The 24,364-nt window shown below is 39.3% G+C and overlaps 1 protein-coding gene across 3 annotated transcripts in view; it reads right to left on the reverse strand.

The window, feature by feature from the left end:
• Positions 1–24,364, reverse strand: part of stat5a (signal transducer and activator of transcription 5a) — a 98,873-nt gene that overhangs the window by 12,952 nt on the left and 61,557 nt on the right. For all 3 annotated transcript variants that reach the window (XM_055657137.1, XM_055657136.1, XM_055657138.1), the window contains 11 exons: positions 18,207–18,344; positions 14,545–14,701; positions 13,555–13,644; positions 11,464–11,635; positions 9,340–9,476; positions 6,616–6,767; positions 5,021–5,176; positions 3,346–3,525; positions 1,977–2,064; positions 734–856; positions 543–635 (listed from right to left, as the gene is read on the reverse strand). In XM_055657137.1, the coding sequence (XP_055513112.1) occupies positions 543–635; positions 734–856; positions 1,977–2,064; positions 3,346–3,525; positions 5,021–5,176; positions 6,616–6,767; positions 9,340–9,476; positions 11,464–11,635; positions 13,555–13,644; positions 14,545–14,701; positions 18,207–18,334 (1,476 nt within the window). In that variant the 5' untranslated portion in view covers positions 18,335–18,344. The remainder of the gene's footprint in view (positions 1–542; positions 636–733; positions 857–1,976; positions 2,065–3,345; positions 3,526–5,020; positions 5,177–6,615; positions 6,768–9,339; positions 9,477–11,463; positions 11,636–13,554; positions 13,645–14,544; positions 14,702–18,206; positions 18,345–24,364) is intronic.

Genomic DNA, 24,364 nt, shown 5'->3' on the forward strand with positions numbered 1-24,364 from the left:
GTCAGTAGATTAATTGGCTTCTATAAATTGTCCCTAGTGTGTAGGATGAGAACTAATGTATGGGTGATCACTGGTCACTTGATGGGTCAAAGGGCTTGTTATCACACTGTATCTCTAAACTAAACTAAATCTCTACACCAAGATCTCTATATATCTTGTAACATAATTTGAAAAGCAGTACAGATCCCCAAAAGGTAGTTATCAAAAAAGGCTACAGTTGGAGAAATTAGAGTGTTTTTATGTCCTCCTTAACAATTACTTTGGAAGTTTTCTACAGGTTAAGAAAACCCCAAACACCTTTAGAGATCGAGTCCACTTACATCTTTGCAAGTAAAACACAATAATGTGCTACTTCCAACAATAAAATCCACCAACATTCTCACAAATTGGTGAATTTTGTCTTTAGAAAAGACACTGCCAAAATGTTATATATTTGTAATGACTTGATTAAACTAATATGTGTGTATACGGCAACCCTTATTTTAAGCTTTCCTATAGATTTTAATATTAAACTCAGTATAAGACAATTTATTGCCACTTACTGGCTCTGCAAATGCATTATCCCAGAGTACAGTGGCAGTGGCATTGTTGTCTTGGCTACCATGAACTATCACTACCACCGGAAGCGACAAAGTCTGCCAGAAAGGGAAAAAAAAACGTAACATTAATGATATCAACAGAATAAAATAATTTTACTGTTAGAATCTCTCAGCAAGTTCTGTCTTCAACATACCTTAACTTGAAAAACTAGTTCATTTCCACCAACACTGAATTGTGATTCAAAAAGAATGGTGAATTTTTCTTCTGTGACCGATTCTGCTCCACGTCGGTCAGAACGCTTGATTCGTTTCAAAGACTAAGACAGAATCAAAATTTGGATAGCATCACAACATTTGTATGTTACGAACTTTTGCAACACTATCAAAATGTACAAAATAAACATGTTCTCTCTTCGCCACAATGTTAAAACAATTCAAGTGGAGAACAGTAAATTCCAAAGGAACACAGAAAGCAACTAAAAACAATACAATCAGAAATTTACGTCCCATTTTGTTTATAAAATCATACACCCTTGCATTTCACCCATCCTGTTCCATCAACATTACTTTACAAGCAAAAATTGTCTCCCATCAACTTCCTATTGTTATTCCCATCAAACTTCACACCATTGGATTTTACGGCTTTGTGGTCAAACTTTGTAACTTTGTCAGTGCTGTAGAAGGCCGCTACTTGTATACCTTGGGTATGCATGCAAAGAATTTCACTGTGCCTTATCATGTGCCAATAAAGTATCCCATTCCAACTTGCCAACCATTCATTTCAAGACAAGTTCAAAGCTATTCAAGTAATTTAATAAGTGCAAAATGAAATTTAGGAATAAAATAGCAACCATGAAACTAACAGACTGTCAAAATGCCCTGATGGATGTAGCCTATATGCCAGCAAACCTACAAGTATGGTTGAAATTTAAATGTCACCTTAATTTGGTTGAAATTGGAGGCAGCATCAGCAGCATCCACACGCCATGAATGGATAAAAATGGATCAAGGAATGTGATCACAGCATTTAAAATGATGTAGCTCAAACTCTTTGATGACAATTGGGTAATGCAGTGGTATAGTTACAGCAGTACTACCTAATAATAATAGAAGCTGGGTTCAATCCTGACCCCGGGTGCAGTGTGGATTTTACACTTTCTGCCACTGGTGCTTTGCTTTCCTCCCATATGCTAAAAACATATGAATTGGAAGGTGAATTGACTTTAGTACATTCCCTTTAGTGTGTATCCTAGCGGTAAACAAGTTGGTTAGACTATGGGGAGAAAAAAAACTAGGGTTAATGCTATCCATCCATTGAGGAATATAGAACAAACTGTGTTTGGGTTGAGATCTAATAATGTATTTTACTGCCCCTCCCCCCACCAAATGAATTTCACAGCAGTAGGAACACCTGTCATACTGAAGATTTTTGCTTACCATATTTCTAAAGTTGGCACTTAAGGTTCCTGTCGCTTGATGGTACTCCATAACGCAACAGTTATTTAATATTTCACCACTGCTATCACTGCCAGAAACACAAGTGGGGGAAAAAATCAGTTTCTTTAAAAAAAAATCTAAAAAAAAAAGCATTGCATTGTAGCAGCATTTTATGGAAGATACAATAATTGTCATAATAACAGTTGATTTCAAAGGTAAATAGGGGACAACAGTCAGTCCCATCTACACATCAGCAGAGAAGATGCTTCATGCTCTGAAAATAATCACCTTCCCAGGATTGAGTAGGATTTCCCATCTGTAGACAGTTATTCTATCCATAGCAATCAAACTGAGTGATCCAAGGTTGACATATTATCCACATTTGGTTGAAGGACTTTAGTTATACCTGGATTGATTATCTTTCTCTATAGTGCCTTTATTATTTCAAGGGGTAAAAGTAATAATCTATTATTGAATTGATTTTCCAACTATCCCTTCAAAATGTGTGCATTGCGAGACATTCTGTGAATTCAACTTGTATGTGATAGAACAGAACTAACTACATCTATCTTACCTTTCATGAAACTGAGCAAGACCATTGCATAGTACAATTTCAAAATTGGACAATCTTGTTAGGAAACTGAAAGAAGAGTTCAGGGCAAACAACTAAGTGGGTAAAAGAAGGGAAGGAGTCATGTTATTTGAGTACGAGTTCCCAGAAACTCTTCTTTGAAGGGAATATTTTCAGCAGTACTGCTGTAAGTAAGACAGGCAGGAGGATCAGGCAAGCAAGTGGATAAATGTAGAATTACACTGGTTATGTTCATACGTATAAATGACAAAAAAGTGTAAATTTGTGTTTGTTGTGTGTGCAGAGATATGCCATGATGATCTATCCTATAAATTCTTTTTCCAGTCATCATATAGATTTATGGATAGTTTGGATATTTAATTAGAGATATGTGCAAATTTAGAGGAATAAAACTGCTGGAGAATTCAGAGGGTCAAGCAACTGATGTGAAGGCAAAAGAATGGGAAACGTTTTAGGTCAAAAACCAGCATCAGGACTGATCATCACTTTGTTACTGTGGATACTGCTGAATTCCTCTAGCAGTTTGGATTTTGCACAAGATTCCAGCAGCTGCAGGCTCTTGTGCCTCAGATTTAGAGAAATGCTATGAAGAGAAGGGCAGATAAAATTCCATGCAGAGAAATGTTCCATTGTGTAAGCAATGAAGGGAAGAATAACTTAGAGAAAGAATAGAGGAACTCGGATGGAAAAGGATTAATCAACATTAAGATGAAAATAAATTGAATAGTCTCTGAAAAAAGTAAAACAAATTCCGGATTCCATGGATGGGATACTTACTTTCTTGTATTTTCATTTTTCAGAAGTGCTTTTGCTTGCTGTTCACTGATAATAGTCGCTTTCACTTGTGGTGGATTCATGTGTACATTAAGCTTTCCACCAACTAATAAACGTACAGTGGCAGCAAACTTTGTCTGAGTCTTCAAAACCTGAGGGGGCTGTTTTTCAATAATAAAGGTGCTGTACAAAGCAAACAAAAAAGAATGACTTAGTACCATTTGTTCTACCTAACTACTAAAGTTAATGACAAATTAAACATAAAATAGATTTATTCACAAAAACCTATTTCCTTGACATTTTTTACAGAATCACAGAAAGGTCTCAACTCAGGAGACTATCTTGGTGTGTTGCGGCCATGCTGACCATGTAAAAACATACCTCCCCCTGTGGCCTTTCTATAATCTTGCATATTTGCTGTGTGAATGTCTTTTTAATATTATGGAGAAGTTTTAAAGACGGTAATTCTTCAAAAAATGTTCATTATTATAATTCGTATCTTAAAATGAAAATATGTTTGAATAATGATATTTTACAGCATTGCTCTAGGTAAGACAAACTAAGTATAAAAATAAGGTGGTTGTGCTGCAAAATACTGCATAGATTTGCTCATTGTCTCGAGTGAAAAGTTAAATATATAGATGTTAACATTACTGTGTGTAGGAAAGAACTGCAGGTGCTGGTTTAAACCGAAGGTAGACACAAAATGTTGGAGTAACTCAGCGGGACAGGCAGCATCTCCGGAGAGAAGGAATGGGTGACGTTTCGGGTCGAGACCCTTCTTCAGACTGATGTCAGGGGAGTGGGCGGGATAGAGATAGAATGTAGTCGGAGACAGTAAGACTAGAGGGAGAACTTGGAAGGGGGAGGGATTGGAGAGAAAGGGAAAGCAAGGGCTATTTAAAGTTAGAGAAGTCAATGTTCATACCGCTGGGGTGTAAGCTACCCAAGCAAAATATGAGATGCAGTTCCCCCAATTTGCACTGGGCCTCACTCTGTCAATGGAGGAGGCCCAGGACAGAAAGGTCAGATTGGGAATGGGAGGGAGAGTTAAAGTGCTGAGCAACCGGGAGATCAGGTAGGTTAAAGCAGACTGAGCTGAGGTGTTCAGCGAAACGATCATCGAGCCTGTGCTTGGTCTCGTCGATGTACAGATGTTGACACCTGGAACAGCGGATACAGTAGATGAGGTTGGAGGAGGTGCAAGAGAACCTCTGCCTCACCTGAAATGACTGTCGGGGTCCTTGGATGGAGTCGGGGGGGGGGGGGGGGGGGGGGGGGGGGGGGGGGGGGGGGTAAAGAGAAAGGTGTTGCATCTCCTGTGTTTGCAGGGGAAAGTACCTGGGGAGGGGATGGTTTGGGTGTGAAGGGACGGGTAGACCAGGGAGTTGCGGAGGGAATGGGCTCTGCAGAAAGCTGAAATGGGTGGAGATGAGATGTGGCCAGTAGCGGAACCCCGTTGGAGATGGCGAAAGAGTTGGAGGATTATATGCTCTATGCAACGGCTGATGGGGTGGAAGGCGAGGACAAGGGGGCTCTGTCCTTGTTGCGAATAGGAGGAGAGTAAGCAAGAGCGGAGCTGTGGGATATCAAGGAGACCCCAGAGATAGAGCCTCATCTATAATGGAAGAGGGGATCCCCATTCCCTGAAGAATGAGGACATCTCCGATTTACTGACCTTGTAACTAGTGCAGATATTACATCTGTAATTGTTGCATTGAGTTCTGTAAGTAACTCCTCCACTGGGCCTGGGATGGGAAGCTGTTGTCTTTGGTGTTCAGCTCGCCTGATCTGCTGACGATTCTGCCATATTGTCTCTGCTAATTTCTCACACCTGCAAGTGCAACAAGTTTCTCAAAAATAGCATGGCAAATAGAAAAGCAACTTTTTGCCTGGATATAATTGGACTATAGTTGAACATTGTAACAATTCTAGAAGTTGCTGAAGGACATATCAATCTTTGAACATGCTTATCATTTTTCCCTAAACATATTTGCTAAAGAATATGTTACTTGATTGTAGCAATCCGCGATGAGGTTATCAGTAAATTGAAAAATATTCAAATACGAGGAACAACTAATTTTCAATATTTATGGCTGGGTGTTTAATTAGGCATTAAAGATGTGCCCCATTAGCTCTACTATTTGTCAGCAGTTAAATGATTAATATGTTTAAAGTAAACATATCCCTGTAAAGCTCAGAACCTAACGAGAAAAGTACAGCCTTTGCCAACAAGCTAAGTAATGGCACAGTTTAAAAGAAACAGCAAGCCAAGGACTGGTAAAATATATAATATGAAGTAAAATACAAATCTGCAAGAGATGAAAAAGACACTCCGTAAAAGCTTCTACTGGGTCAGGCAAAAGATAAAGATGATCAAAGATTAATGTTACGCTTATTGCAGTGAAAAAGGATTGCAGAAAAATTAAATGATTGTCTCTATAATAACCTCCAGGAAATAGTGGAGAGCAGATCGAGAGAATAAGGAGCTGAAAGAAATTAACATTTGTAAAAACATAATTGGGATAGAAAGCAATTGGATTGAAAGCCATCAAGCTTGCAGAATCTAGTGACCTGCATCCTAAGATCTTGAAAGAAGCATTAGTTCCATCGTCCCAAAATTCCACAGATTCTAAAATTCTGCAATAGTTGCCCCAGATTGGAAGATAACAAGTACTACCCCACTATTCAATAAAGGGGAGAAAAAACACAGTAAAGGTAAAATTAGGTGATTATAGAAAAATTACAATTTGTGGGATTGTCGGTAATATATGCACATGGATTCTGGATTGGTTAGTGGACAGAAAACAGAAAGCATGAGTAAATAGGTTATTTTCAAGTTGAGGCAACTAGTTGGGGGTCACAGGGATTGGTGCTGGGGCTCAGCAGGTCACGATCCAAATCAGTGGAGTGTATGAAAAGATCAAGAGCAATATATTGACGTTTGTTGACAAAATAGTCAACATTGGCCTTTCTTGTTGAAAGTGTTGTATTACAATTATGAAAGACCCTGGAGCTCCCCAAAATTTTCTTCCACATTTGCTCCTCAATTTCCTCTATGAAGCAATGAACCATTGAATGAGATGAAAAACATCTATGATACAGAAACTGCTGCCATAACACCCAGCCATGAAAGCACCTAATCTCAGCCACGTAATTGGATATAAGTGCAGCTCAATCATATTCTATTAATAAGCAAGGACACATTTTTGAAAGTAATCCTGCTGTTTTGAAACCTATTCAAACAAAATAAATCAAGTTTAGATTTCTTACCATGACTGAAGAACGTCCAAACCTCCTTCAGACTGACCACCATTCCCAGCTAACTGCTGTCGACGTTTCCACTGAATTAATTCATCATCTAAAATAATTGTCTGGAGTTTACGAAGTAACTGCAATGTCTTTTGGTGTTTCTCAGCTAGATCCTATAGGGTACATAGGAAATTTACACTTTAGTTAGACATTATATTGCTGTGGGGGCCGTTAGAAGAAATACTTATAGCTGTTTTAAACAAAAATCAAAATACTAATGAAATGAATTTCATTTGAGATTATTGGCTGGTGAAAAGTAAAAAGTCCAACCAAGAATAAACCAAAGACTTGTTTCACTTTCGCAGCAAGCAATTCATGTAATACTTTCATATCAAGCAATTCTAATCCAAAGGTAAACTGACACATTTACACGAAGATGGACACAAAAAGCTGGAGTAATCAGCGGTCAGGCAGCATCGCTGAAGAAAAGGAATAGATTACATTTTGGGTTGAACCCTTCTTTAGACAGTCAGGGTAAAGGGGAACGAGAGATATAGACAGTGATAGAGAGATATAGAACAAATTAATGAAAAAAATGCAAATTTGTACAATACAAACTTAAGGGTGGCACAGTGGTAGGGTTGCTGCATTACACGCCAGAGATTTGGGTTTGATTCTGACTACTGGTCTGTCTGCACGGAGTTTGTACGTTCTCCCTGAGTCCATGTGGGTTTTCTCTGGGTGTTTCAGTTCCTCCCATATTTCAAAGATGTACACGTTGTTGGTTAATTATCTTTGGTATGAATTGTAAGTTGTCCCTAGTGTGTAGGATAGTGTATGGAGTGATCTCTGTCGGCGCGGACATGGTAAGCCTAAAGGCCTGTTTACGCGCTATTTCGCCAAAGTCTAACTCTTCATAATTTCACAAAGAAACTAACAATGATGGTAAAAAAACATTCATTGATTTGAACAGTTAACACTGTCCACAGATGCTGCCTGGCCTGCTATCTCCAGGTTTCATTTTATTTCTCCCAGATTTTCATCATCTGCAGGTTTTAACTTTTCAATTATAGTATTGGGTAAATGCTTGAAGTGTGGTTAAAAGATATGTGGGTTAATTAGTAATCTAAAGGAAATGTTTCTGTAGTGGCAGAAGTTATTCAGCAATGATCTTAACTAAAGACAGCACAGCAAATTTAGCTAGAATGAAGTAGGAAAGCTAAACAGTTTCAAGACAGGTTAAAAAGCGCCCAGATTATAAAGTAGGAAAATGCAGATAGAACACACTCCTGGGAAATAAAGGGATGGTGGATGTTTTTAATGTTTTGGCCACAATTCGCCAATTCCTCCTTATTATGGTGTTAGTATCAAACCTCATGTTACAAACTCATTTAAAGGGGAAACATTTAATCCTGTAACCTGATAACTATTGGTCAAGAAATGGTTAGACATAATAATCTAAAATATAACATAAATGAAAGTCACAGTTCTGTTTGATAAATTTGACCAAATATTTTGGTTAAGGAACAAAAGAGAATGAATGTAGTTGTGCATTTTGGGGTTTTGAAGTAACATAAAACAGGCTTAATAACAAAGTTAAAGTAGCATGGATTCACAACTGGACCTGAAAATGAACAGCAATGCACATTATGGACAATACTGAGATCGCCACCCTTTTTGATACACGTTATCAATCTGGACTTGAATACAGAGTAAAATTTTAGTACTTGCATCAGATTCAAAATTTAAAATGCAATTAATATGGCAGCAGATAGTTTCTTGATCAGGATGACATGTGTTAGATATGCAGAAACAGATGAAAACGAACAGAGAAATGAGAAGAAAACATTTTTGAAGAAAGAGGAAAAACAATATCAAAAACAGTATCAACTATTGGCACAATTTTAATGTAGGTGCAGGTAGAGGGAAATTATAAACAAATTTTAGAAGCCAGCAGGACAAAATAAAAATAACTTTTATAGGCATACAGGATCATTGTTTTTATCAAAATTGGAATAGAATATAATAGCAAAGTCATTTGTGAAATGCTTGGACTTTGAAAGCGGAAAATACTACCACCCACCTTACACATCCATCGCAAATAATGGCAAGTTTACAGCACCAAATGCTCTTTATTTTCACCAATTGGCAATGTCACTCAAAGAGAGTGTTGTGGGTTAGATTCACTCTCCCTATTTCATGTTTTATGCCCGAACTAAACACTGTGGTATGGTGCAGTGGCACACCTGGTAGAGCTGCTACCTCACAGCGCTAGAGTTCCGAGTTCAATCCTGATCTCGGCTGCTGTCGATATGGAGTTTGCATGTTCTCCCTGGGAACGTGCATTTCCTCCAGGTCTCCAGTTTCTTCCCTCATTCCAAAGACACTGGGGTTTGTGGGTTAATTGGCCTCTGTAAATTGCCTTTTGTGTGTAGGTGAGTGGAGGAGAAAGTGGAAACTAGTGTGAACGGCCGATTGACGGTTGGCATGGACACATTGGGCCAAAAAATCTGTTTCCACGCTGTATCTTTCAATCAATTGATTTAAAACTCTTTTCTAAAATTGAAAATAATTCATTTATCACACATAGGTGCAACGCACTGCTAAAATAAATGAATGCAAGCGAACCACAATATCCTGCTGATGAAAGGATTTAATTATAAATTTCTATCTTTCTTTGGCATTATTCACAAAGCAGCACGTTCTTTTTAAGAAAATGTTTTGAGATGATAAATTAATAAATACCAGTCTGTATTGCTGTAGTGTCTGCGCTTCTCGCTGTAACCAACCCTCCAAAGACGTCCGCTTTTGTTGCAAGCTTTGCTCTCGCAGGATACGATTCTGGTCCTGTGGACTTAGCTGTGCAAGTTGAGCAAGCTGAGCTAGAAAAATAATCCACATCAGTGTTAAATAGAAATAAAAGGCCTTTACATTTGCATGCAAAAAGTGGTTTAATCCATGTATGTCATACTGCCAAACCACTTGTACCACCTTATAATAATAATAATAATAATAACTTTATTTATAAAGCACTTTAAACAACTGCAGTTGCCACAAAGTGCTGTACATGAGAACTCATGGACAAGAAGTTAATACAAACAATTAAAAACCGTAAAACAAAGGACTATAAAACAGTAAAAATTAAAAGACATTAAAAGCACTAAAAACAGGAGCAATGTCTCAGCCAGTGTCGAAAGCCAGAGAATAAAAATGAGTTTTTAGGGTGGATTTGAAGATGGACAGAGAGGGGGCCTGTCTGATGTGCAACGGCAAGGTGTTCCAGAGTGCCGAAGCAGCAACAGAAAAGGCTCTATCCCCTCTGAGCTTCCGCTTAGACCTTGGTACCTCAAGGAGCAGCTGATCAGCTGACCTGAGGCACCGGGCAGGAGCGTATGGGTGGGAGCAGCTCAGAGTGGTAAGGCGGGGCGAGCCCATTCAACGATTTAAAAACAAATAAAATAATTTTAAAATGAACTCGAAAGTGCACTGGGAGCCAGTGAAGGGAGGCCAAAATTGGCGTAATGTGCTCCCTCTTTCGAGTTCCGGTTAAGAGGCGAGCGGCAGCATTTTGAACCAGCTGGAGACAAGCCAATGAAACTCGTGCGACTCCAGAGTAGAGTGTGTTACAGTAATCCAGCCTAGATGTAATAAAGGCATGGATTACTGTTTCAAAATGCTGCCATACACCTTCCACCTGTACAGAAAATATGGGCTAATTTGCTAAGTATGGACTGATGTAGAGACTTGCTGTCAGTACCTATCAAAGAATTGCATGTCACGCCAATGACAGTCTTAATTTAATAACTGAGCATTTAAGAATGTTTCTACAAATGAAAATTCTGAAAATTATGCCCCATCAAGCACCCCCACCAAACCTTGTAAAAGACAAAAACAAGATATGATACAGTAAATCACCAATGGCTTGAGGTGGAAATTCCAAATGAGCTGTCAGTGATGCAGCCCTCCTTCAAGACTGCCGTCTTTAGCATCATTTCTCAATGATATTCAGGAATGTTGGTTGAATTAATGAAATCCAATTATAAACGTGTCTATGCAAAGTACCCTGCACTGAATACCAAGCCATAACTGCTCAAAACTGATCCAAAATCAAAGTTCTACGGCACCTGTAATCATCTAAAAATATAATAAATCTTTGTAATAGCTCCTGGAATCTAGTGTTCCCTCTGAACCAATGTTCAACCACAATAAATGCAGGAAAAAAAGGGAAGCCACATCAAAGATCACTAGATGTTTGTGGTTAACTTTATGAGATCAGGAGCAAGTGTCATTACTGTGTGACTGACGGCAAAAATCCCAACCATTACCTATTCTGCATTCATGAGGATAGTTCTCTTAGTTTTTCATAAAATTCTGCAATTTCAGACACCTTTAAAAAAAGTATTCATCAATCCACATGCTCATCTATGGAAAATGTCAACTGCATAGTTTTTTTTTTATCATGCCAAGTTTTTTGTTTAATGTTTAGAGAACCAAGTGCAGTAGAAAGTGCAGGATGATTTCCTGATCTGTAAATTATAATTTAGAGCAATAGTCACATTTTATGCAGCTTCTAATATAATGTACTGTACTTCATAATTAAACACAATTTCATTCCCTTTATTTTTAGGTACAAAACAGGCCAATCTCTTTTCTAGACCTTTTGAGGTCAAATTGATGCACTACGCACATTTTTGGTCATTAACTTAATATAACATGTAGCAAGACATTTAACAATGAAAGGAATGAAGGTTATGAAGTTGGAGGTGGTGCATGAAAATACACAATTTAAAATCAAACAATTAGACACAACAACAATCTGCAGAAAAGCTCAAATCCATTGAAAATTCTGTGGTGACAAATTCCAGTTACCTTGTATCCGTAAACTCTCTTGATATTGAATGATAAAGTATTCTTGGGTGTGCTGAAGCTTTCGTAGTTCATTCTCAGTATCTTGAGTCATTAATCTTAGCTCCTCAAATGTCTGGTTTATTTGTAGGTGTTTTTGAGACATGGAATCCAGTAAACCTACAGGTGAACTTGGCTACATGCAAAAAGAAGCATTAGTGGAGTTCAAAGATGTTTACTCAGATTTCACCACAAAGAACTATATCCCAATTAACTCTGCTATTTAAAAAATAAATAAAATGGTGACACAATGGTGCAGTGGTCAAACCTCAGTGTCAGAAATCAAAGTTCAATCCTGACTATGGATGCTCTCTGTGCAGAGTTTGTACGTTCTTCTTGTGACCACATGGGTTTACTCGAGGTCCTCTGGTTTCTTTCCACATTCCAAAGATGTGCAGTTTTATAGGTTAATTCGCTTCTGTAAATTGCCCCTAATGTGTAGGATAAAAAAGTGGGATAACATCGAACTAGTGTACAGGTGATCGATGATCAGATTGGATCTAATGGGCTGATGACCCTGTTTTCATGTTGTATTTCTAAACCAAGTTCTTGAAGTCACAAGGACAAGGATTAAACAAAAAATGTTTAAAGATGCTTCCAAATAATAAATGTTAACCAACTGAATGGCCCCAAACATGGACAAATCAATTGTGAAAAATGTCAATTCTCTGGACCAACGACATTGAAGCAATGGCTAAAAAAGCACACAGAAGGCTAAGTAGGTCCAGCATGTGTTCAACAATTCTTGCCAACATTAGAGATATATTGCAGGGTTGTATCTCAATTTGTTTTAGGAACAATTCTGCCCAGGGCTGCAATAATTTGTAGTCCATCACCCAGACCAGATTCCCCACTACCACCCACCTTCATTAGGAATGCTGGATTGATCTGTAACTGTAATGCTACTCTGCTGTAACACCATTTCGCCCACAGTTCGGTGGGCGGCGCGACTCTCGTCAGCAGCGGCCTCTGCAGTCTGTCCTCGTTTTTATTATTTTCTGTCTGTGTTTTAATGTAGTTTTTTGTTATTTTCTGTTGGGGGGGGTGTGTGTGTGTGTGTGGGGGGGGGGGGGGGGGGTGGGGGCCCCGGGGGGGGGGGGGGGGAGGGGGGGGGAAAATTTTAACTCTGTCCCTGCACGGGAGACCCGACCTTTTCTCGTCGGGTTTCCGTTATCGTTAGGGCTGCAACGAGGAGCGGCCTCCAACAGGAAGAAGCCGGGGACTCTGGTGCCGATGACTCACCTCACCGTCGCGGAGCTGGCCGAGTCCGGAGCGGGTGGAGCGGTGGAGGAGCGCTGCTGCTGCTGCTGCTGCGGCCCCGACCGGAGAGTCGGAGGCTTCAACGGCAGGTCTGTGGACGGCGGCACCGGGAGCCCGCGGGTCCCTGGAGGGAGACCACTTGTTCAGGGCTCTCGCAACGGCGACTTCCCCCACCCGAGTTGCGGGGTTGAAGAGCTCCTGGAGCGGGGCTTGACATCACCGCCCCGCGCGGCTTGGAATGGCCGCGGGACTCTGCGAGCGCACGCCGGGGGCTCTAACACCAAGACCCGGTGTGCGACCTCGCACCACCTGGCGTGGCTTTAATGGCCGCGGGACAATCGCCATCGCCAGCCGGGGGCTTTGACTTTGACTCTGACATCGGGGGGGGGGGGGGGGGGGGGAGAGTGCAGTGGAGAGATAAGTTTATTTGGCCTTCCATCACAGCGATGTGATGGATGTTTATGTAAATTATGTTGTGTCTTGGGTCTATTTGTTTGTAATGTATGGCTGCAGAAACGGCATTTCGTTTGGACCTCAAGGGGTCCAAATGACAATTAAATGTATCTTGTATCTTGTATTTTCTACATTGATATTTTTCTCTTTGCAAAACCTATTGTACTTGTGTATGGCGTGACTGTACTTATATAGAATATGATCTGATTTAATTGGATAGAAAACAGACAAAACTCTTCACTATATGTCATATACGTGACAATAATAAATCAATTCCAAGACTAGTGATAAACAGGCTAAAGTGCTATTGAAGAAATTTCACCCATTCCATGTGGTACTTACATTTGTAGCTTCCCTAATTAGTCTCTGCTCATGGTACAAAATGTGTTTGATTGATCGAACCAGTTCCAGTGGACAACGATCATAAGTATTCTAGAAATAATAATTAAAACATTAAACCAGTCAGCAGAAATTATGCTTTCCAAATCTAAAATCTATACAGAAAAATGTTCCAGTACTAATTCAATTCATTGAAAGCATGTCATGAGAAAAATTTATTTAATATAAAGTGATTTATTTTCTATATTTTTACCCCTATTCTGAATTGTAGGCAAAGATTGTTAGGTTATATGTGCATAGAACAGCAAGTTACCCTATGGCAATTAGATTCACAAATTTAGATGGGCAATGCTGGGAATTATTTGGCTGACAAAGTCAATAAAGCTTCATCCAATCCAGCAGGTGAGCCAATTCAATATCTGACAAATTAAATTGTGGTCCGCCCATTTACCCCGAAGAGGTATAGAGTTAAGGGTATAGACCAGTCAGAGAATTGTCATTTTGCCAGTGAAGAAATCCAGGGAAATATTGCAGGCAGTCAACTTTGTGCACATATTTGTAACTTTTTTATTTCAGGCAATGCATTTTTTGCACTTGCACTTGCACTTGTTCAAGCACCTGAGGAACTGGCAATGCACATGTAATGTGCTACTTTTCCCCACTACTTGTATTTGATTGGCAAAAAATAAAACAGAGAAAAAGTTGCAAAACATGATTGTTAATAAAACTGCCAAGTAAAGAATAACCAAATTGTGATTTTCTTCAACAATGGAAAAGTGAAACATGCTTGATGTATGTGACAGACTGGATTAATTGATAAAGACAAAATAAATTAAAAATATTTTGTTAGTCAACCAAACACTGGAAAAAAATCAATTTAAATGTCTAGTCCATACAGCTACAATGAAAAAATATAGCAACTAATTAATATCTAGAGTCACAAAAATGCAGCTGGATAGCACTGGATTTACTATATTTAGAATTAACACCCACCTTTAACTGTGTGGCATAATTCCCTAATTTCAACTTTAGTACGAAAACATCTTCACCCATTAGATGATCAGCTTTCTTCTGTAACTCTTGTATTAATGTCTCAAGCAACCTCTGTGCTCGATATTCATCTTGTGGATTCTCCAGGTCTATAGAGTCCCTAAAGTGAAATAATTTTGCAAAAATGTGTAGTCAAAACACCTAGCCAATAAATATTTTTAAAGAATAGAACATGACAGAATTGATTATAGATTAGCTTTCATTTTGAAGCTAATACAATGTTAACAGGAAAACAGGATTTGTTTGGACACATGCAAGCAAGAGAAGACAATTCACAGAATCAGACATGAAAGGTCAGTCAGCCCATCCTGAATGTCCCTGAAAGTAACAGCTATGCAAATATTTATCCAATTACTTCACAAATTTGGTGAAAGAGTTTGCCTCTACCACCCTGTGGATCATTTGTTGAATGAGATCATTATTTTCCCCAAACTCCTCAAATCCTTCTAACACCTAACAAATCTATCCCTTTTGACAAGATGAACAGACTCTTACTGTTTACTGTCTAGGTCTCACATAATTTTTTATTCCTCAATTAAATGTTCTCCAAGAAACCTTTAGCGCAAAAGAAAAAAATCCAAACTAAATAGTCTCTCCTCATTCTATAATTCATCAGGTCTCACAACACTCCCGTAAATCTCTATTCTCTCCAGTGCTATTCTATTCTTCCTGTGGTGTGAGACAAAATACTAAAGCTGTGGCCCAACTAATCTTTTACAGATTTCTTTCAAAAATTCCTTGCTCTATGATTTGGCTCATAAAAGTTAAATTGTGTTCGATTAACTAAAGTTATTCCAAGGCATCTTAAATACCGCGTTCCCTTGTAATGTTAGCCAACGTCACCAACAAATGCAATATTATTTCAACTTTTTTAGTGAAGAGGGCTAACATTTTGTAGAGTTAAATGGCTAGTTTGAAACTTCAGTCTCAGAAAAGCTCTTCATTTGGTAAGAAACCCACAAAACTAACTTGAAGTGAATAGACATTTTTGTGAGCGCTGCAGGAAAATCCAGTTTATAAACATCAGAGCACAAATAATCACATTTTTAGTACAGTAAATTTCACTTTGGCACCTCAACAGAACATTAAGACCTAATTGCATACAAAGGTCATGGCGACAATGAATGTATTAACACACAATTTTTTTTTTTACCACTACAATGACAACCTGCCAGTGTTCATATGTCTTAGTTTTCATTAGTTGAGCTGTGTGTGGCACTGCTACTCTGGCATTCAGATGAACCATTCACACCAATAAATGTCTGTCCTCTCAGATACATAGTAGAATCCCACAGATTTGCACAATGGATGTTTGCCTCTACCACCCTGTGTATCATTTGTTCAATGAGATCATTATTTTACCCAAACTCCTCAAATCCTTCTAACAACTAACAAATCTATCCCCTTTGACATGATGAACAGACTCTTACTGTTTACTGTTTAGGTCTCACATCATTTTATATTCCTCAATTAAATTAAATGTTCTCCAAGAATCATTTGGTGCAAAAGAAAAAGACAGTCTCTCCTCATTCTCTACAGTAATTCATCAGGTCTCACTCCAGTATCCACAAACTGAATCCCACATGTACCATTCAAATCAAGTCAATCATCTGGCTAAGTCAATGCCATTCATGAAAATTCACTCTGCTCAAATTAATGCCAAATTTTCTACGTTGAAATAGTGACTATTCTTCAGAATACTGTTGGCTTATAGACCAATCTCTCCAGCTCATTTACCCCGTTTGTCAGACAACGTGCAAAAATTGTTTAAATTATTAAAAGCATATCTTTCATATCCCCAATGCTTCTTAAAGTACTTTGCTGCCAATTTTGACATTGAGCCCCTTGCTACAATGGAGGGAATGTAACAATTAATTTCTGCGCATTAATCTCATATAGTTATGTGATGAGCAACAAATAATTAAAAGATATTGAGGAACAAATATTGGATGGGACAGCAGAACGGTGTTCTTCAAAGAACAACCCTTTTAGTATCATTAGGAGGGTAGCAAGGCCTCAGTTCGACATCTTATAAGAAATGGTACGCTTGATGGCAATATTCCCACAACTCAATGTCAGGTTACAATAAAGATGTGATGCCTGAGAGAATATTCTTTACAAACCAATGTGTTTCAGAATACTGTGGTCAGTTGGTCACAGTTGTTTTTTGCCAATCATAGCCGAGTTGCTTAAAACTAAAAATAAGCAATTCATTGGTTTGGTGTTCAAGTGATTGTAACACAATTGAAACTACATGCCAATATACTTTCTAATTTATTGGAATAAATAATTAAAATAAAGAGTCGACTGAAATTCAAATCTACAACAGTAATGTAGAGGACCAACCAAATTAAAATATGAATGGGAGTCTAAACATTTTGTTCAGGCTGACAAAAGACTGATGAAATAAATCACTTTTATCAAGAACTAGACTGTGGATGGGTCTCCTATCACACGGGAGGCCTGGTTCCCCCAACGCAACCCGTTCCCCCACGCAATATTCCACCACTCACCTGTTCCCCCAATGCAACCCGTTCCCCCAACGCAATATTCCACCATTCACCCACGGCCCCCAACTGTGCAGGCGCTGCTCGTTTCCCCTCATCCCCCAGCACTCCCTCCCTCCCCTCTTCATCCTCCCTCTTCTTTCCCCTCCCCCAATCCCTCCTTCCCCTGTCCCTTACCCTCAGTCACTCCCTCCCTCCATAACTCCTCTCCCCTCCCTACCCCCCAATCACCCACCTCCCCTCACCTCCCCCTATTACTCCCCACTATCCCTCCTGACCTCCCCCACTGCCCTCCTTTCCCTCTATTCCCCACTCTCACCTCCTCTCCCTCTATTTCCCCTCCTCCCCCACTATCCCTCCACATCTCCCTCTCTCTTTCCCCTCTCCTCCTACCCTCCTCCAATCCCTCCCTCACCTCTCCCCTACCAGGCACTCCCTCCTTCCCTCACTCCTCTCCTCTCCCTACCCCCCTGCTCTCCCACAATCCACCCGATCTCCCTCCTCTCCCTCATTTCCCCCACTCTCCCTCCTCACCTCCCCAGGATCTCGAGGTTGCTGCTCTTCTGACTGGAGGTTGCCTTGACCGGAGGCCGCGCCGGGCAACGCCGGAGACTGTTAGCAGACGCGGTCAATCAGTGCAGCAATGGTGCAGGAAGGGGCGTTGCCGTCCCAGCGGTGACTGATAGGAGAGCAGACCAATCTGCGCATGCGTGGTTTTTAAGACTTTTACACCTTAATAACCTTTAAAATATACCACCAATCTGAACAAAACTTGTTGCACTTGCAGCACAGGAAAATGGTGAGCAAGGTGGTGAAAAATCATTGCGTTATCGTGTACCGTTTTTGCACAAATGCAAAAACAATGCAAACTGGAAGATACCAAGATGAGAGTTTTAGTTATGTATGTATATATATTTTTAACCAATTTAATGTATAGTTATTATCTAGAACATGGAAAAGATGTACTGAAACACATATATTTAGTGTTTATAAGGATCTCCAAAAGTATAACAAACCATTCTATAACACCACACGCTAAAAGCAACCAAATATCAGTACGTACTGGACAAATTTGATTTGAACATATAGTGTACATACCATGCCTGGCTTTCAATCCATTGTGATAAATAATGCCGAACTTCAATTGGAAAATGTTGCCCATACAAGGACTGCATCTGACGCAGAGCTTCGCCTTGAAGCTGCTGGGCCTGAATCCATACTGACATGGTCTAAGATCTGAAAGATAAATAAAAATTAAGTGCCAAACTACAAACAAAACAACCAAGTAAATATCCATTAAAAAAATATCCATTAAAAAAAACCAGACTGATTCCTGGGATGTCAGGACTTTCATATGAAGAAAGACTGGATAGACTCGGCTTGTACTCGGTAGAATTTAGAAGATTGAGGGAGGATCTTATAGAAACTTACAAAATTCTTAAGGGGTTGGACAGGCTAGATGCAGGAAGATTGTTCCCGCTGTTGGGGAAGTCCAGAACAAGGGGTCACAGTTTAAGGATAAGGGGCAAATCTTTTAGGACCGAGATGAGGAAAACATTTTTCATACAGAGAGTGGTGAATCTCTGGAATTCTCTGCCACAGAAGGTAGTTGAGGCCAGTTCATTAAAGAGGGAGTTAGGTGTGGCCCTTGTGGCTAAAGGGATCAGGGGGTATGGAGAGAAGGCAGGTACAGGATACCGAGTTGGATGATCAGCCACGATCATATTGAATGCCGGTGCAGGCTCGAGGGGCAAATGGCCTACTCCTGCACCTATTTTCTATGTTTCTACAGAGAAAAAAAGAGAATAAAGGCAATTGATTGCAATTTGCTCATATCAGACATCATGTAATATTTTTTGATCATTTTTTTATTTTTAAGTCTTGTACCTTATAGCAACTCAAATAAATAGATATATACAGTATTTGTTGAAATTTTGTTCCACCAGGAAGGAGCTTTCATTACAAAAGGAGGCTTTTTACTTGGATGCCAAGTGAAGAATAATCTTTTTTTCAAATACCAATGTGTAGCCTTTCAGCAGCATTTAATTTTACCAATTTATAAAATTATTTCGCGTGATTCGATATATAATCTTTTTTTAAATACCGGGTGTACAATTTGAGAAGATTCATTAAAGACAGATACTTGCCAAATGATTCTATGAAATGTTAAATTGCAGCACAACTCAATGAACCAAAACAAAATTAAACCAGTGAAGCTCTGGACAAGTCGAGAAATACAATATTGTGGACTATTACTAACAAAAACAGGTGCAAAAAAGTGTTAATTGAATGATAAAAGAACAAAATTACCACTTTGTGCAACCCAATCATAAATGACAACTACTTTTCCTCTTTTGAGAAACACTACAAACCCATTAAAAAGTAGCCTGCTATTCAGGAAATTTTCTTGTGCCAGTATGCTTTTTTTTCCCTCCAAAAATAAAGTTTACTCATAACACAATGCAGAAGAAAACAGTGCAAAGCTCTTAATACATTCTTATTGTTGGCCTACACATTTAGCATTGTTGGTTTTATGCAGAGTATGTTAGCCTTCTTTTACATAGAAACATAGAAATTAGGTGCAGGAGTAGGCCATTCGGCCCTTCGAGCCTGCACCGCCATTCAATATGATCATGGCCGATCATCCAACTCAGTATCCCGTACCTGCCTTCTCTCCATACCCTCTGATCCCCTTGGCCACAAGGGCCACATCTAACTCCTTTAATACCTAAAGCTACTGCCACTCGTGGCCTGAGGGTGATACCCTCTTATGTTCTATAACAGGTTTCCCCACTGGCCTCAGACCGTCAAAGTCAAGAAGCAAAAGAACTTAGACTGTGGTCCTTTCCCACTGAGCCTTGGCTTTAGCTGCACTATGTTTCAATGTGTTCCTTCAACAAGTACTCCTGCAATATGGAATGTGCCAGTTGGCAGCATTCCCATATGGACACAATTGCAGTCCTGAAAGACCCACAAGTTTCGGGCAGAGCACCTTTCACTGAGGTTGATGGTTTTTCAACAGTACTTGACATTTGTTGCAGAATGTGGCCCCGTTATCAGTCCAATAAAGAGATGGGGCAGTACTAGACCTATTCTTAAGGAATGGAGTCAGGCAAGTAGTTGAAGTTTCAGTGGACAAGTTTCAGTGGACCATCACAAATTACAAATTCTAAATGAGAAAATTAAATTCTAATGAAAATTAGGCTCTGCGCAAGCTGAGAAATACAACATTGTGGTATATTGAGAAAAGTTCAACAAAACAATAGTGGCAAATGAATGATGAAAGCTAAACCAATCTCTATCCCTCTAATGAAGCATTGTAACTTCCTCAACATATTTGATGCTCTCATTATGGCTTCCTCTACGATAGTGAAACCTAACGTTAGCTAGGAAACAACTACTTTTGTTCTGTCTGCCAGGGCTAGCTGGGCCTCCCTATATGGAAAATAGAGTTTTATTCCTGTAGTTTACTGCTTACTATTGTAGTTTAAGCTTTATTTTTGTGTAGCACAGAGCAAAATATTATTAATTTCACTAGCATATTATGCCTAAATAATGTTTTCATGCTGACAGAAGGCTGATGGCCTTTCACTGCACAGATAGTTAGGAAAATAGATTAAAACAAATTATAAATTTATTTCTTATTATTGTAATTGTTAGTAAAATTAAATTACTTAATAAATCACACACAGGCTTTTGCTATAAAATGCACTTCCGTAATGCAAACTAGATATAACACAATTGAAGAATTAGGAAACATTATTTGTATGACCAAATTGGTTTTAAGGTGATTTTGATCAGAAACAGCCCCGCATTAATTGAATCAAAGATAGACACAAAATGCTGGAGTAACTCAGTGGGACAGGCAGAATTTCTGGAGAGAAGGAAAGGGTGGCGTTTCGGGTCAAGACCCTTCTTCAGCATTTTGTGTCTATCTTCGATTTAAACCAGCATCTGCAATAAGCGAGTTTGGTATTCCGACTGCACATGCCCAGATCATAGGTCACTCGCGATAAACATTCTCGGCAGCTGTGCTGCTGCGTGTATACAGACATGCGTTTCATCCTTAGTCAGGATCGAACCCGGGTCTCCGGCCAGCGAGGAGAAGGAGCGCTAACTCCAGTTCAACTCTGCCTGACCCGCCGGGTTAATTGACAGCCCTGGACTGGCGGCCCACGTTGGCTGTAATCCTTGTGACGTCACTGCTCCGGTCCGTGTCCCGTCAGTCCAGGGTCACCCAGGACATCTCCAGCCGTCCCCGGACAGGGATGGGACACTCGGGAGTGGACAGGGATGGTCCAATAGCAATTCAACAGCACTTGCAGCACCGGAGACCCTGGTTCGATCCTGACTCAGGATGAAGTGCAGTTCTGCACACACGCAGGAAATTCAGCTGCCGAGAATGCCTCTCCGCTGGTCCAGTCTCCCACTCGCATCTGCCCCCTCTCTCTCGCTGTTACATCCCACTCTCCCGCTACCTGGCATCCCCATTCCTCAGATTAAATATATTTCTACATAAATTATGAATAAAGATAAGAATTTATACACAGTTTATACAGCCAGCACTTCGTTCGCTTTTTCTTTATCGCGAATGACCTTTGACAAATCCCATGATTCCTTGCGTTTTTCAGAATACCGAACTCGTTTATTGTTTCCAACATATTTTCCTCCACACTAATTAAATCCAGTCTGCCAGCTTCATTGTGGGAGTGAAAGGGGATCACACTGGAAATTGATAACTAATAATTTCTATTGACACGTGCAACCATATACCATTAAACAATGTAATATACAGCCTTTAGTATTTTTAGCAGTAAGAAAATAAATGCATAGCTTTAAAAAGCTTTATTTTTGAAAATCCTGCAGAAAAAGTTAACTTTGATATTGTGTCTGAATCCAACTCCCTTTTTCCTGTTTGATACAATTGATTTTCTAAACCAATTTTCTATAACGCGATGTTTCTTAGGATTGCAATATCACGTTAGGGCAGTATTTATGACATTTTGATTTTCAACATGAAACTGCAGGTTCTGTCAAATCTATTTGGCAACAATTTTAATCATTATAACTAGCAATCAAATAGTTAATAATTGGCGTGTTTAATAAACCACATTACATTATGAATGGAACTAAATCATTTATTTAGTTTAGGTCTATTGGAGCAAGACGGACATTATTTATTCTGCAGAGAGCGACTCATATCTCAATTTCCTTATTATTTACTCTGTACAAGACAGTAGAGCAAAGTAATATTCACGATTCTTGAATAGGTGCAGGACCCACAGAGACAAACACCTCAATGTTAATCAAATATTTGTGGATACCTGAATGATAATCATCTACTCTTCCAATTATTACTATATTGAGGCAATGAATATATTGAAAATATTTTCCCAAACCAGCAAACTCAATCATCGAGATAAGCACTGGAACTGTGTTGGAACATTGCCTGGAAATTCCCTTCAAAGTGAGACAATCTCTGAACTTGGATATGTTTCACCATTTCTTCAAAATCTAGAACTGTACCATTCAGTGGTGTGACAGTACATTCATTGACTGCAGGACATTTGGGGAGCAACGTCAACTCAGTTCTCTGGAAAACAAGGGCATCTCTCAGACTTCTATTAATTGGCTACAACTCCAACACCATAATTCTAATCAAACTCGTCTCCAAGCTCCTGGACCTAGGACTGGTCACCTTCAATAACTGGATCCTTGACCTGCAAACTGCAATCGATGACAGACAACACGATAATTTTCAACCCCAGTTCACGCAAGACTATATTCTCGGCCCCTTTCTATATTCCCTATGCACTCACACCTGTTCTGCACTAAATGATCTATTTACATGTTTGCAGATGATACCACTGCAGTGGGCCAGATATAAAACATTGATAAGTAAATAGGCAAGGTTTCGGGCCAAAACCCAAATCTCTAAAGAAGGGATTTGGCCTAAAACGTTGCCTATTTCCTTCGCTCCATAGATGCTGCTGCACCCGCTGAGTTTCTCCAGCTTTTTTGTATACCTTCGATTTTCCAGCATCTGCAGTTCCTTCTTAAACAATAAAACATTGACAAAACGGGAGTACAGAAAGGAAATGGAAAGCTAAGTAACATGGTATCAAGACAACCTCTCTAATGTCAAAAAAATGAAGGAGCTAGTCATTGAATACAGGAAGCAGGATGGAGTATACAGCAGTCTGCACCAATGGTGCCGAGGTGGAAATTGTCAAGGGATTTAAGTTCCCAGGTGCAAAAACTTCACAATTTGACACTGTCAAAGAACTTTAATTATATCAAGAAAGCACATCAACACCTCTGCTTCCTCAGAAGACTAAGGAAATTCAGATGTCCCCAATTTCTTCAGGTGCACCATAGAAGGCATCCTAGATTGGTACAGTACCTGCTCTACCAAATAAATTGCAGAGTCAATGGATAGAGTCCAGTCTATCACATAAATCTGTCTCTCCCTCCACATTATCAACTGCATCTATATTTCATGTTGTCTAAAGACAGCCAATATCTTCAAGGACCACTTTTACCCCGGTCATTTTCTCTTTTCCCCTCTCCCTTTGGATAGAAGATACAAAAGCTCAAAAGTACATACCACCAGAATCAAGAACAACTTCCCTGCTGTTATCAGAACAAGCCCTCATATGCTGAAGATATTTTCAGAATCTTCCAATCTACCTTATTGTGGCCTTAGCACTTTTTTATCTGCACTTTCTCTGTAGCTGTCACTCTATATTCTGCACTGTTTCTTTTCTCTTTTATACAACCTGTTGTACTCATGTATAATATGATCTGCCCGGATAGAATGCAAAACAAAGTTTCACACACAGGCAGGTTGAACCTAAGGGCATGTTTCTATTCTGTAGGACACTATTACATGTCAAATAATGAAACAAACATCAATACCAAATATTACAAAAAAGTGTAGTAATTAATATCACATTACGAATAAATAAGCACAGTTCTTTCCTGCTAAAATTCAAAGGAAATCACTAATATTCCTTCAGATGTTCTACAAATTAAGCAGGCTTTACGCATTTACACATCTTAACAGAAACCATAAATGTCAAACTTCGTCAGGTTAACAAAAACTAACAGGCAAACAGTTTAGCACAATTCTGTAATGTACACTTGTAACAAAAGTAAAAACTGATGCAAATAGAGTTATTAAAGCATAGAAGTGGGCAGTAAACTCATCGGGTCTGTCATGTAATCTAATCCGGCCCATTCCCCACTCTTTCTGC

This window comes from Leucoraja erinacea, chromosome 27, assembly GCF_028641065.1.
Source record: "Leucoraja erinacea ecotype New England chromosome 27, Leri_hhj_1, whole genome shotgun sequence".
In the NCBI taxonomy this organism is placed as follows: Eukaryota; Metazoa; Chordata; class Chondrichthyes; order Rajiformes; family Rajidae; genus Leucoraja; species Leucoraja erinaceus.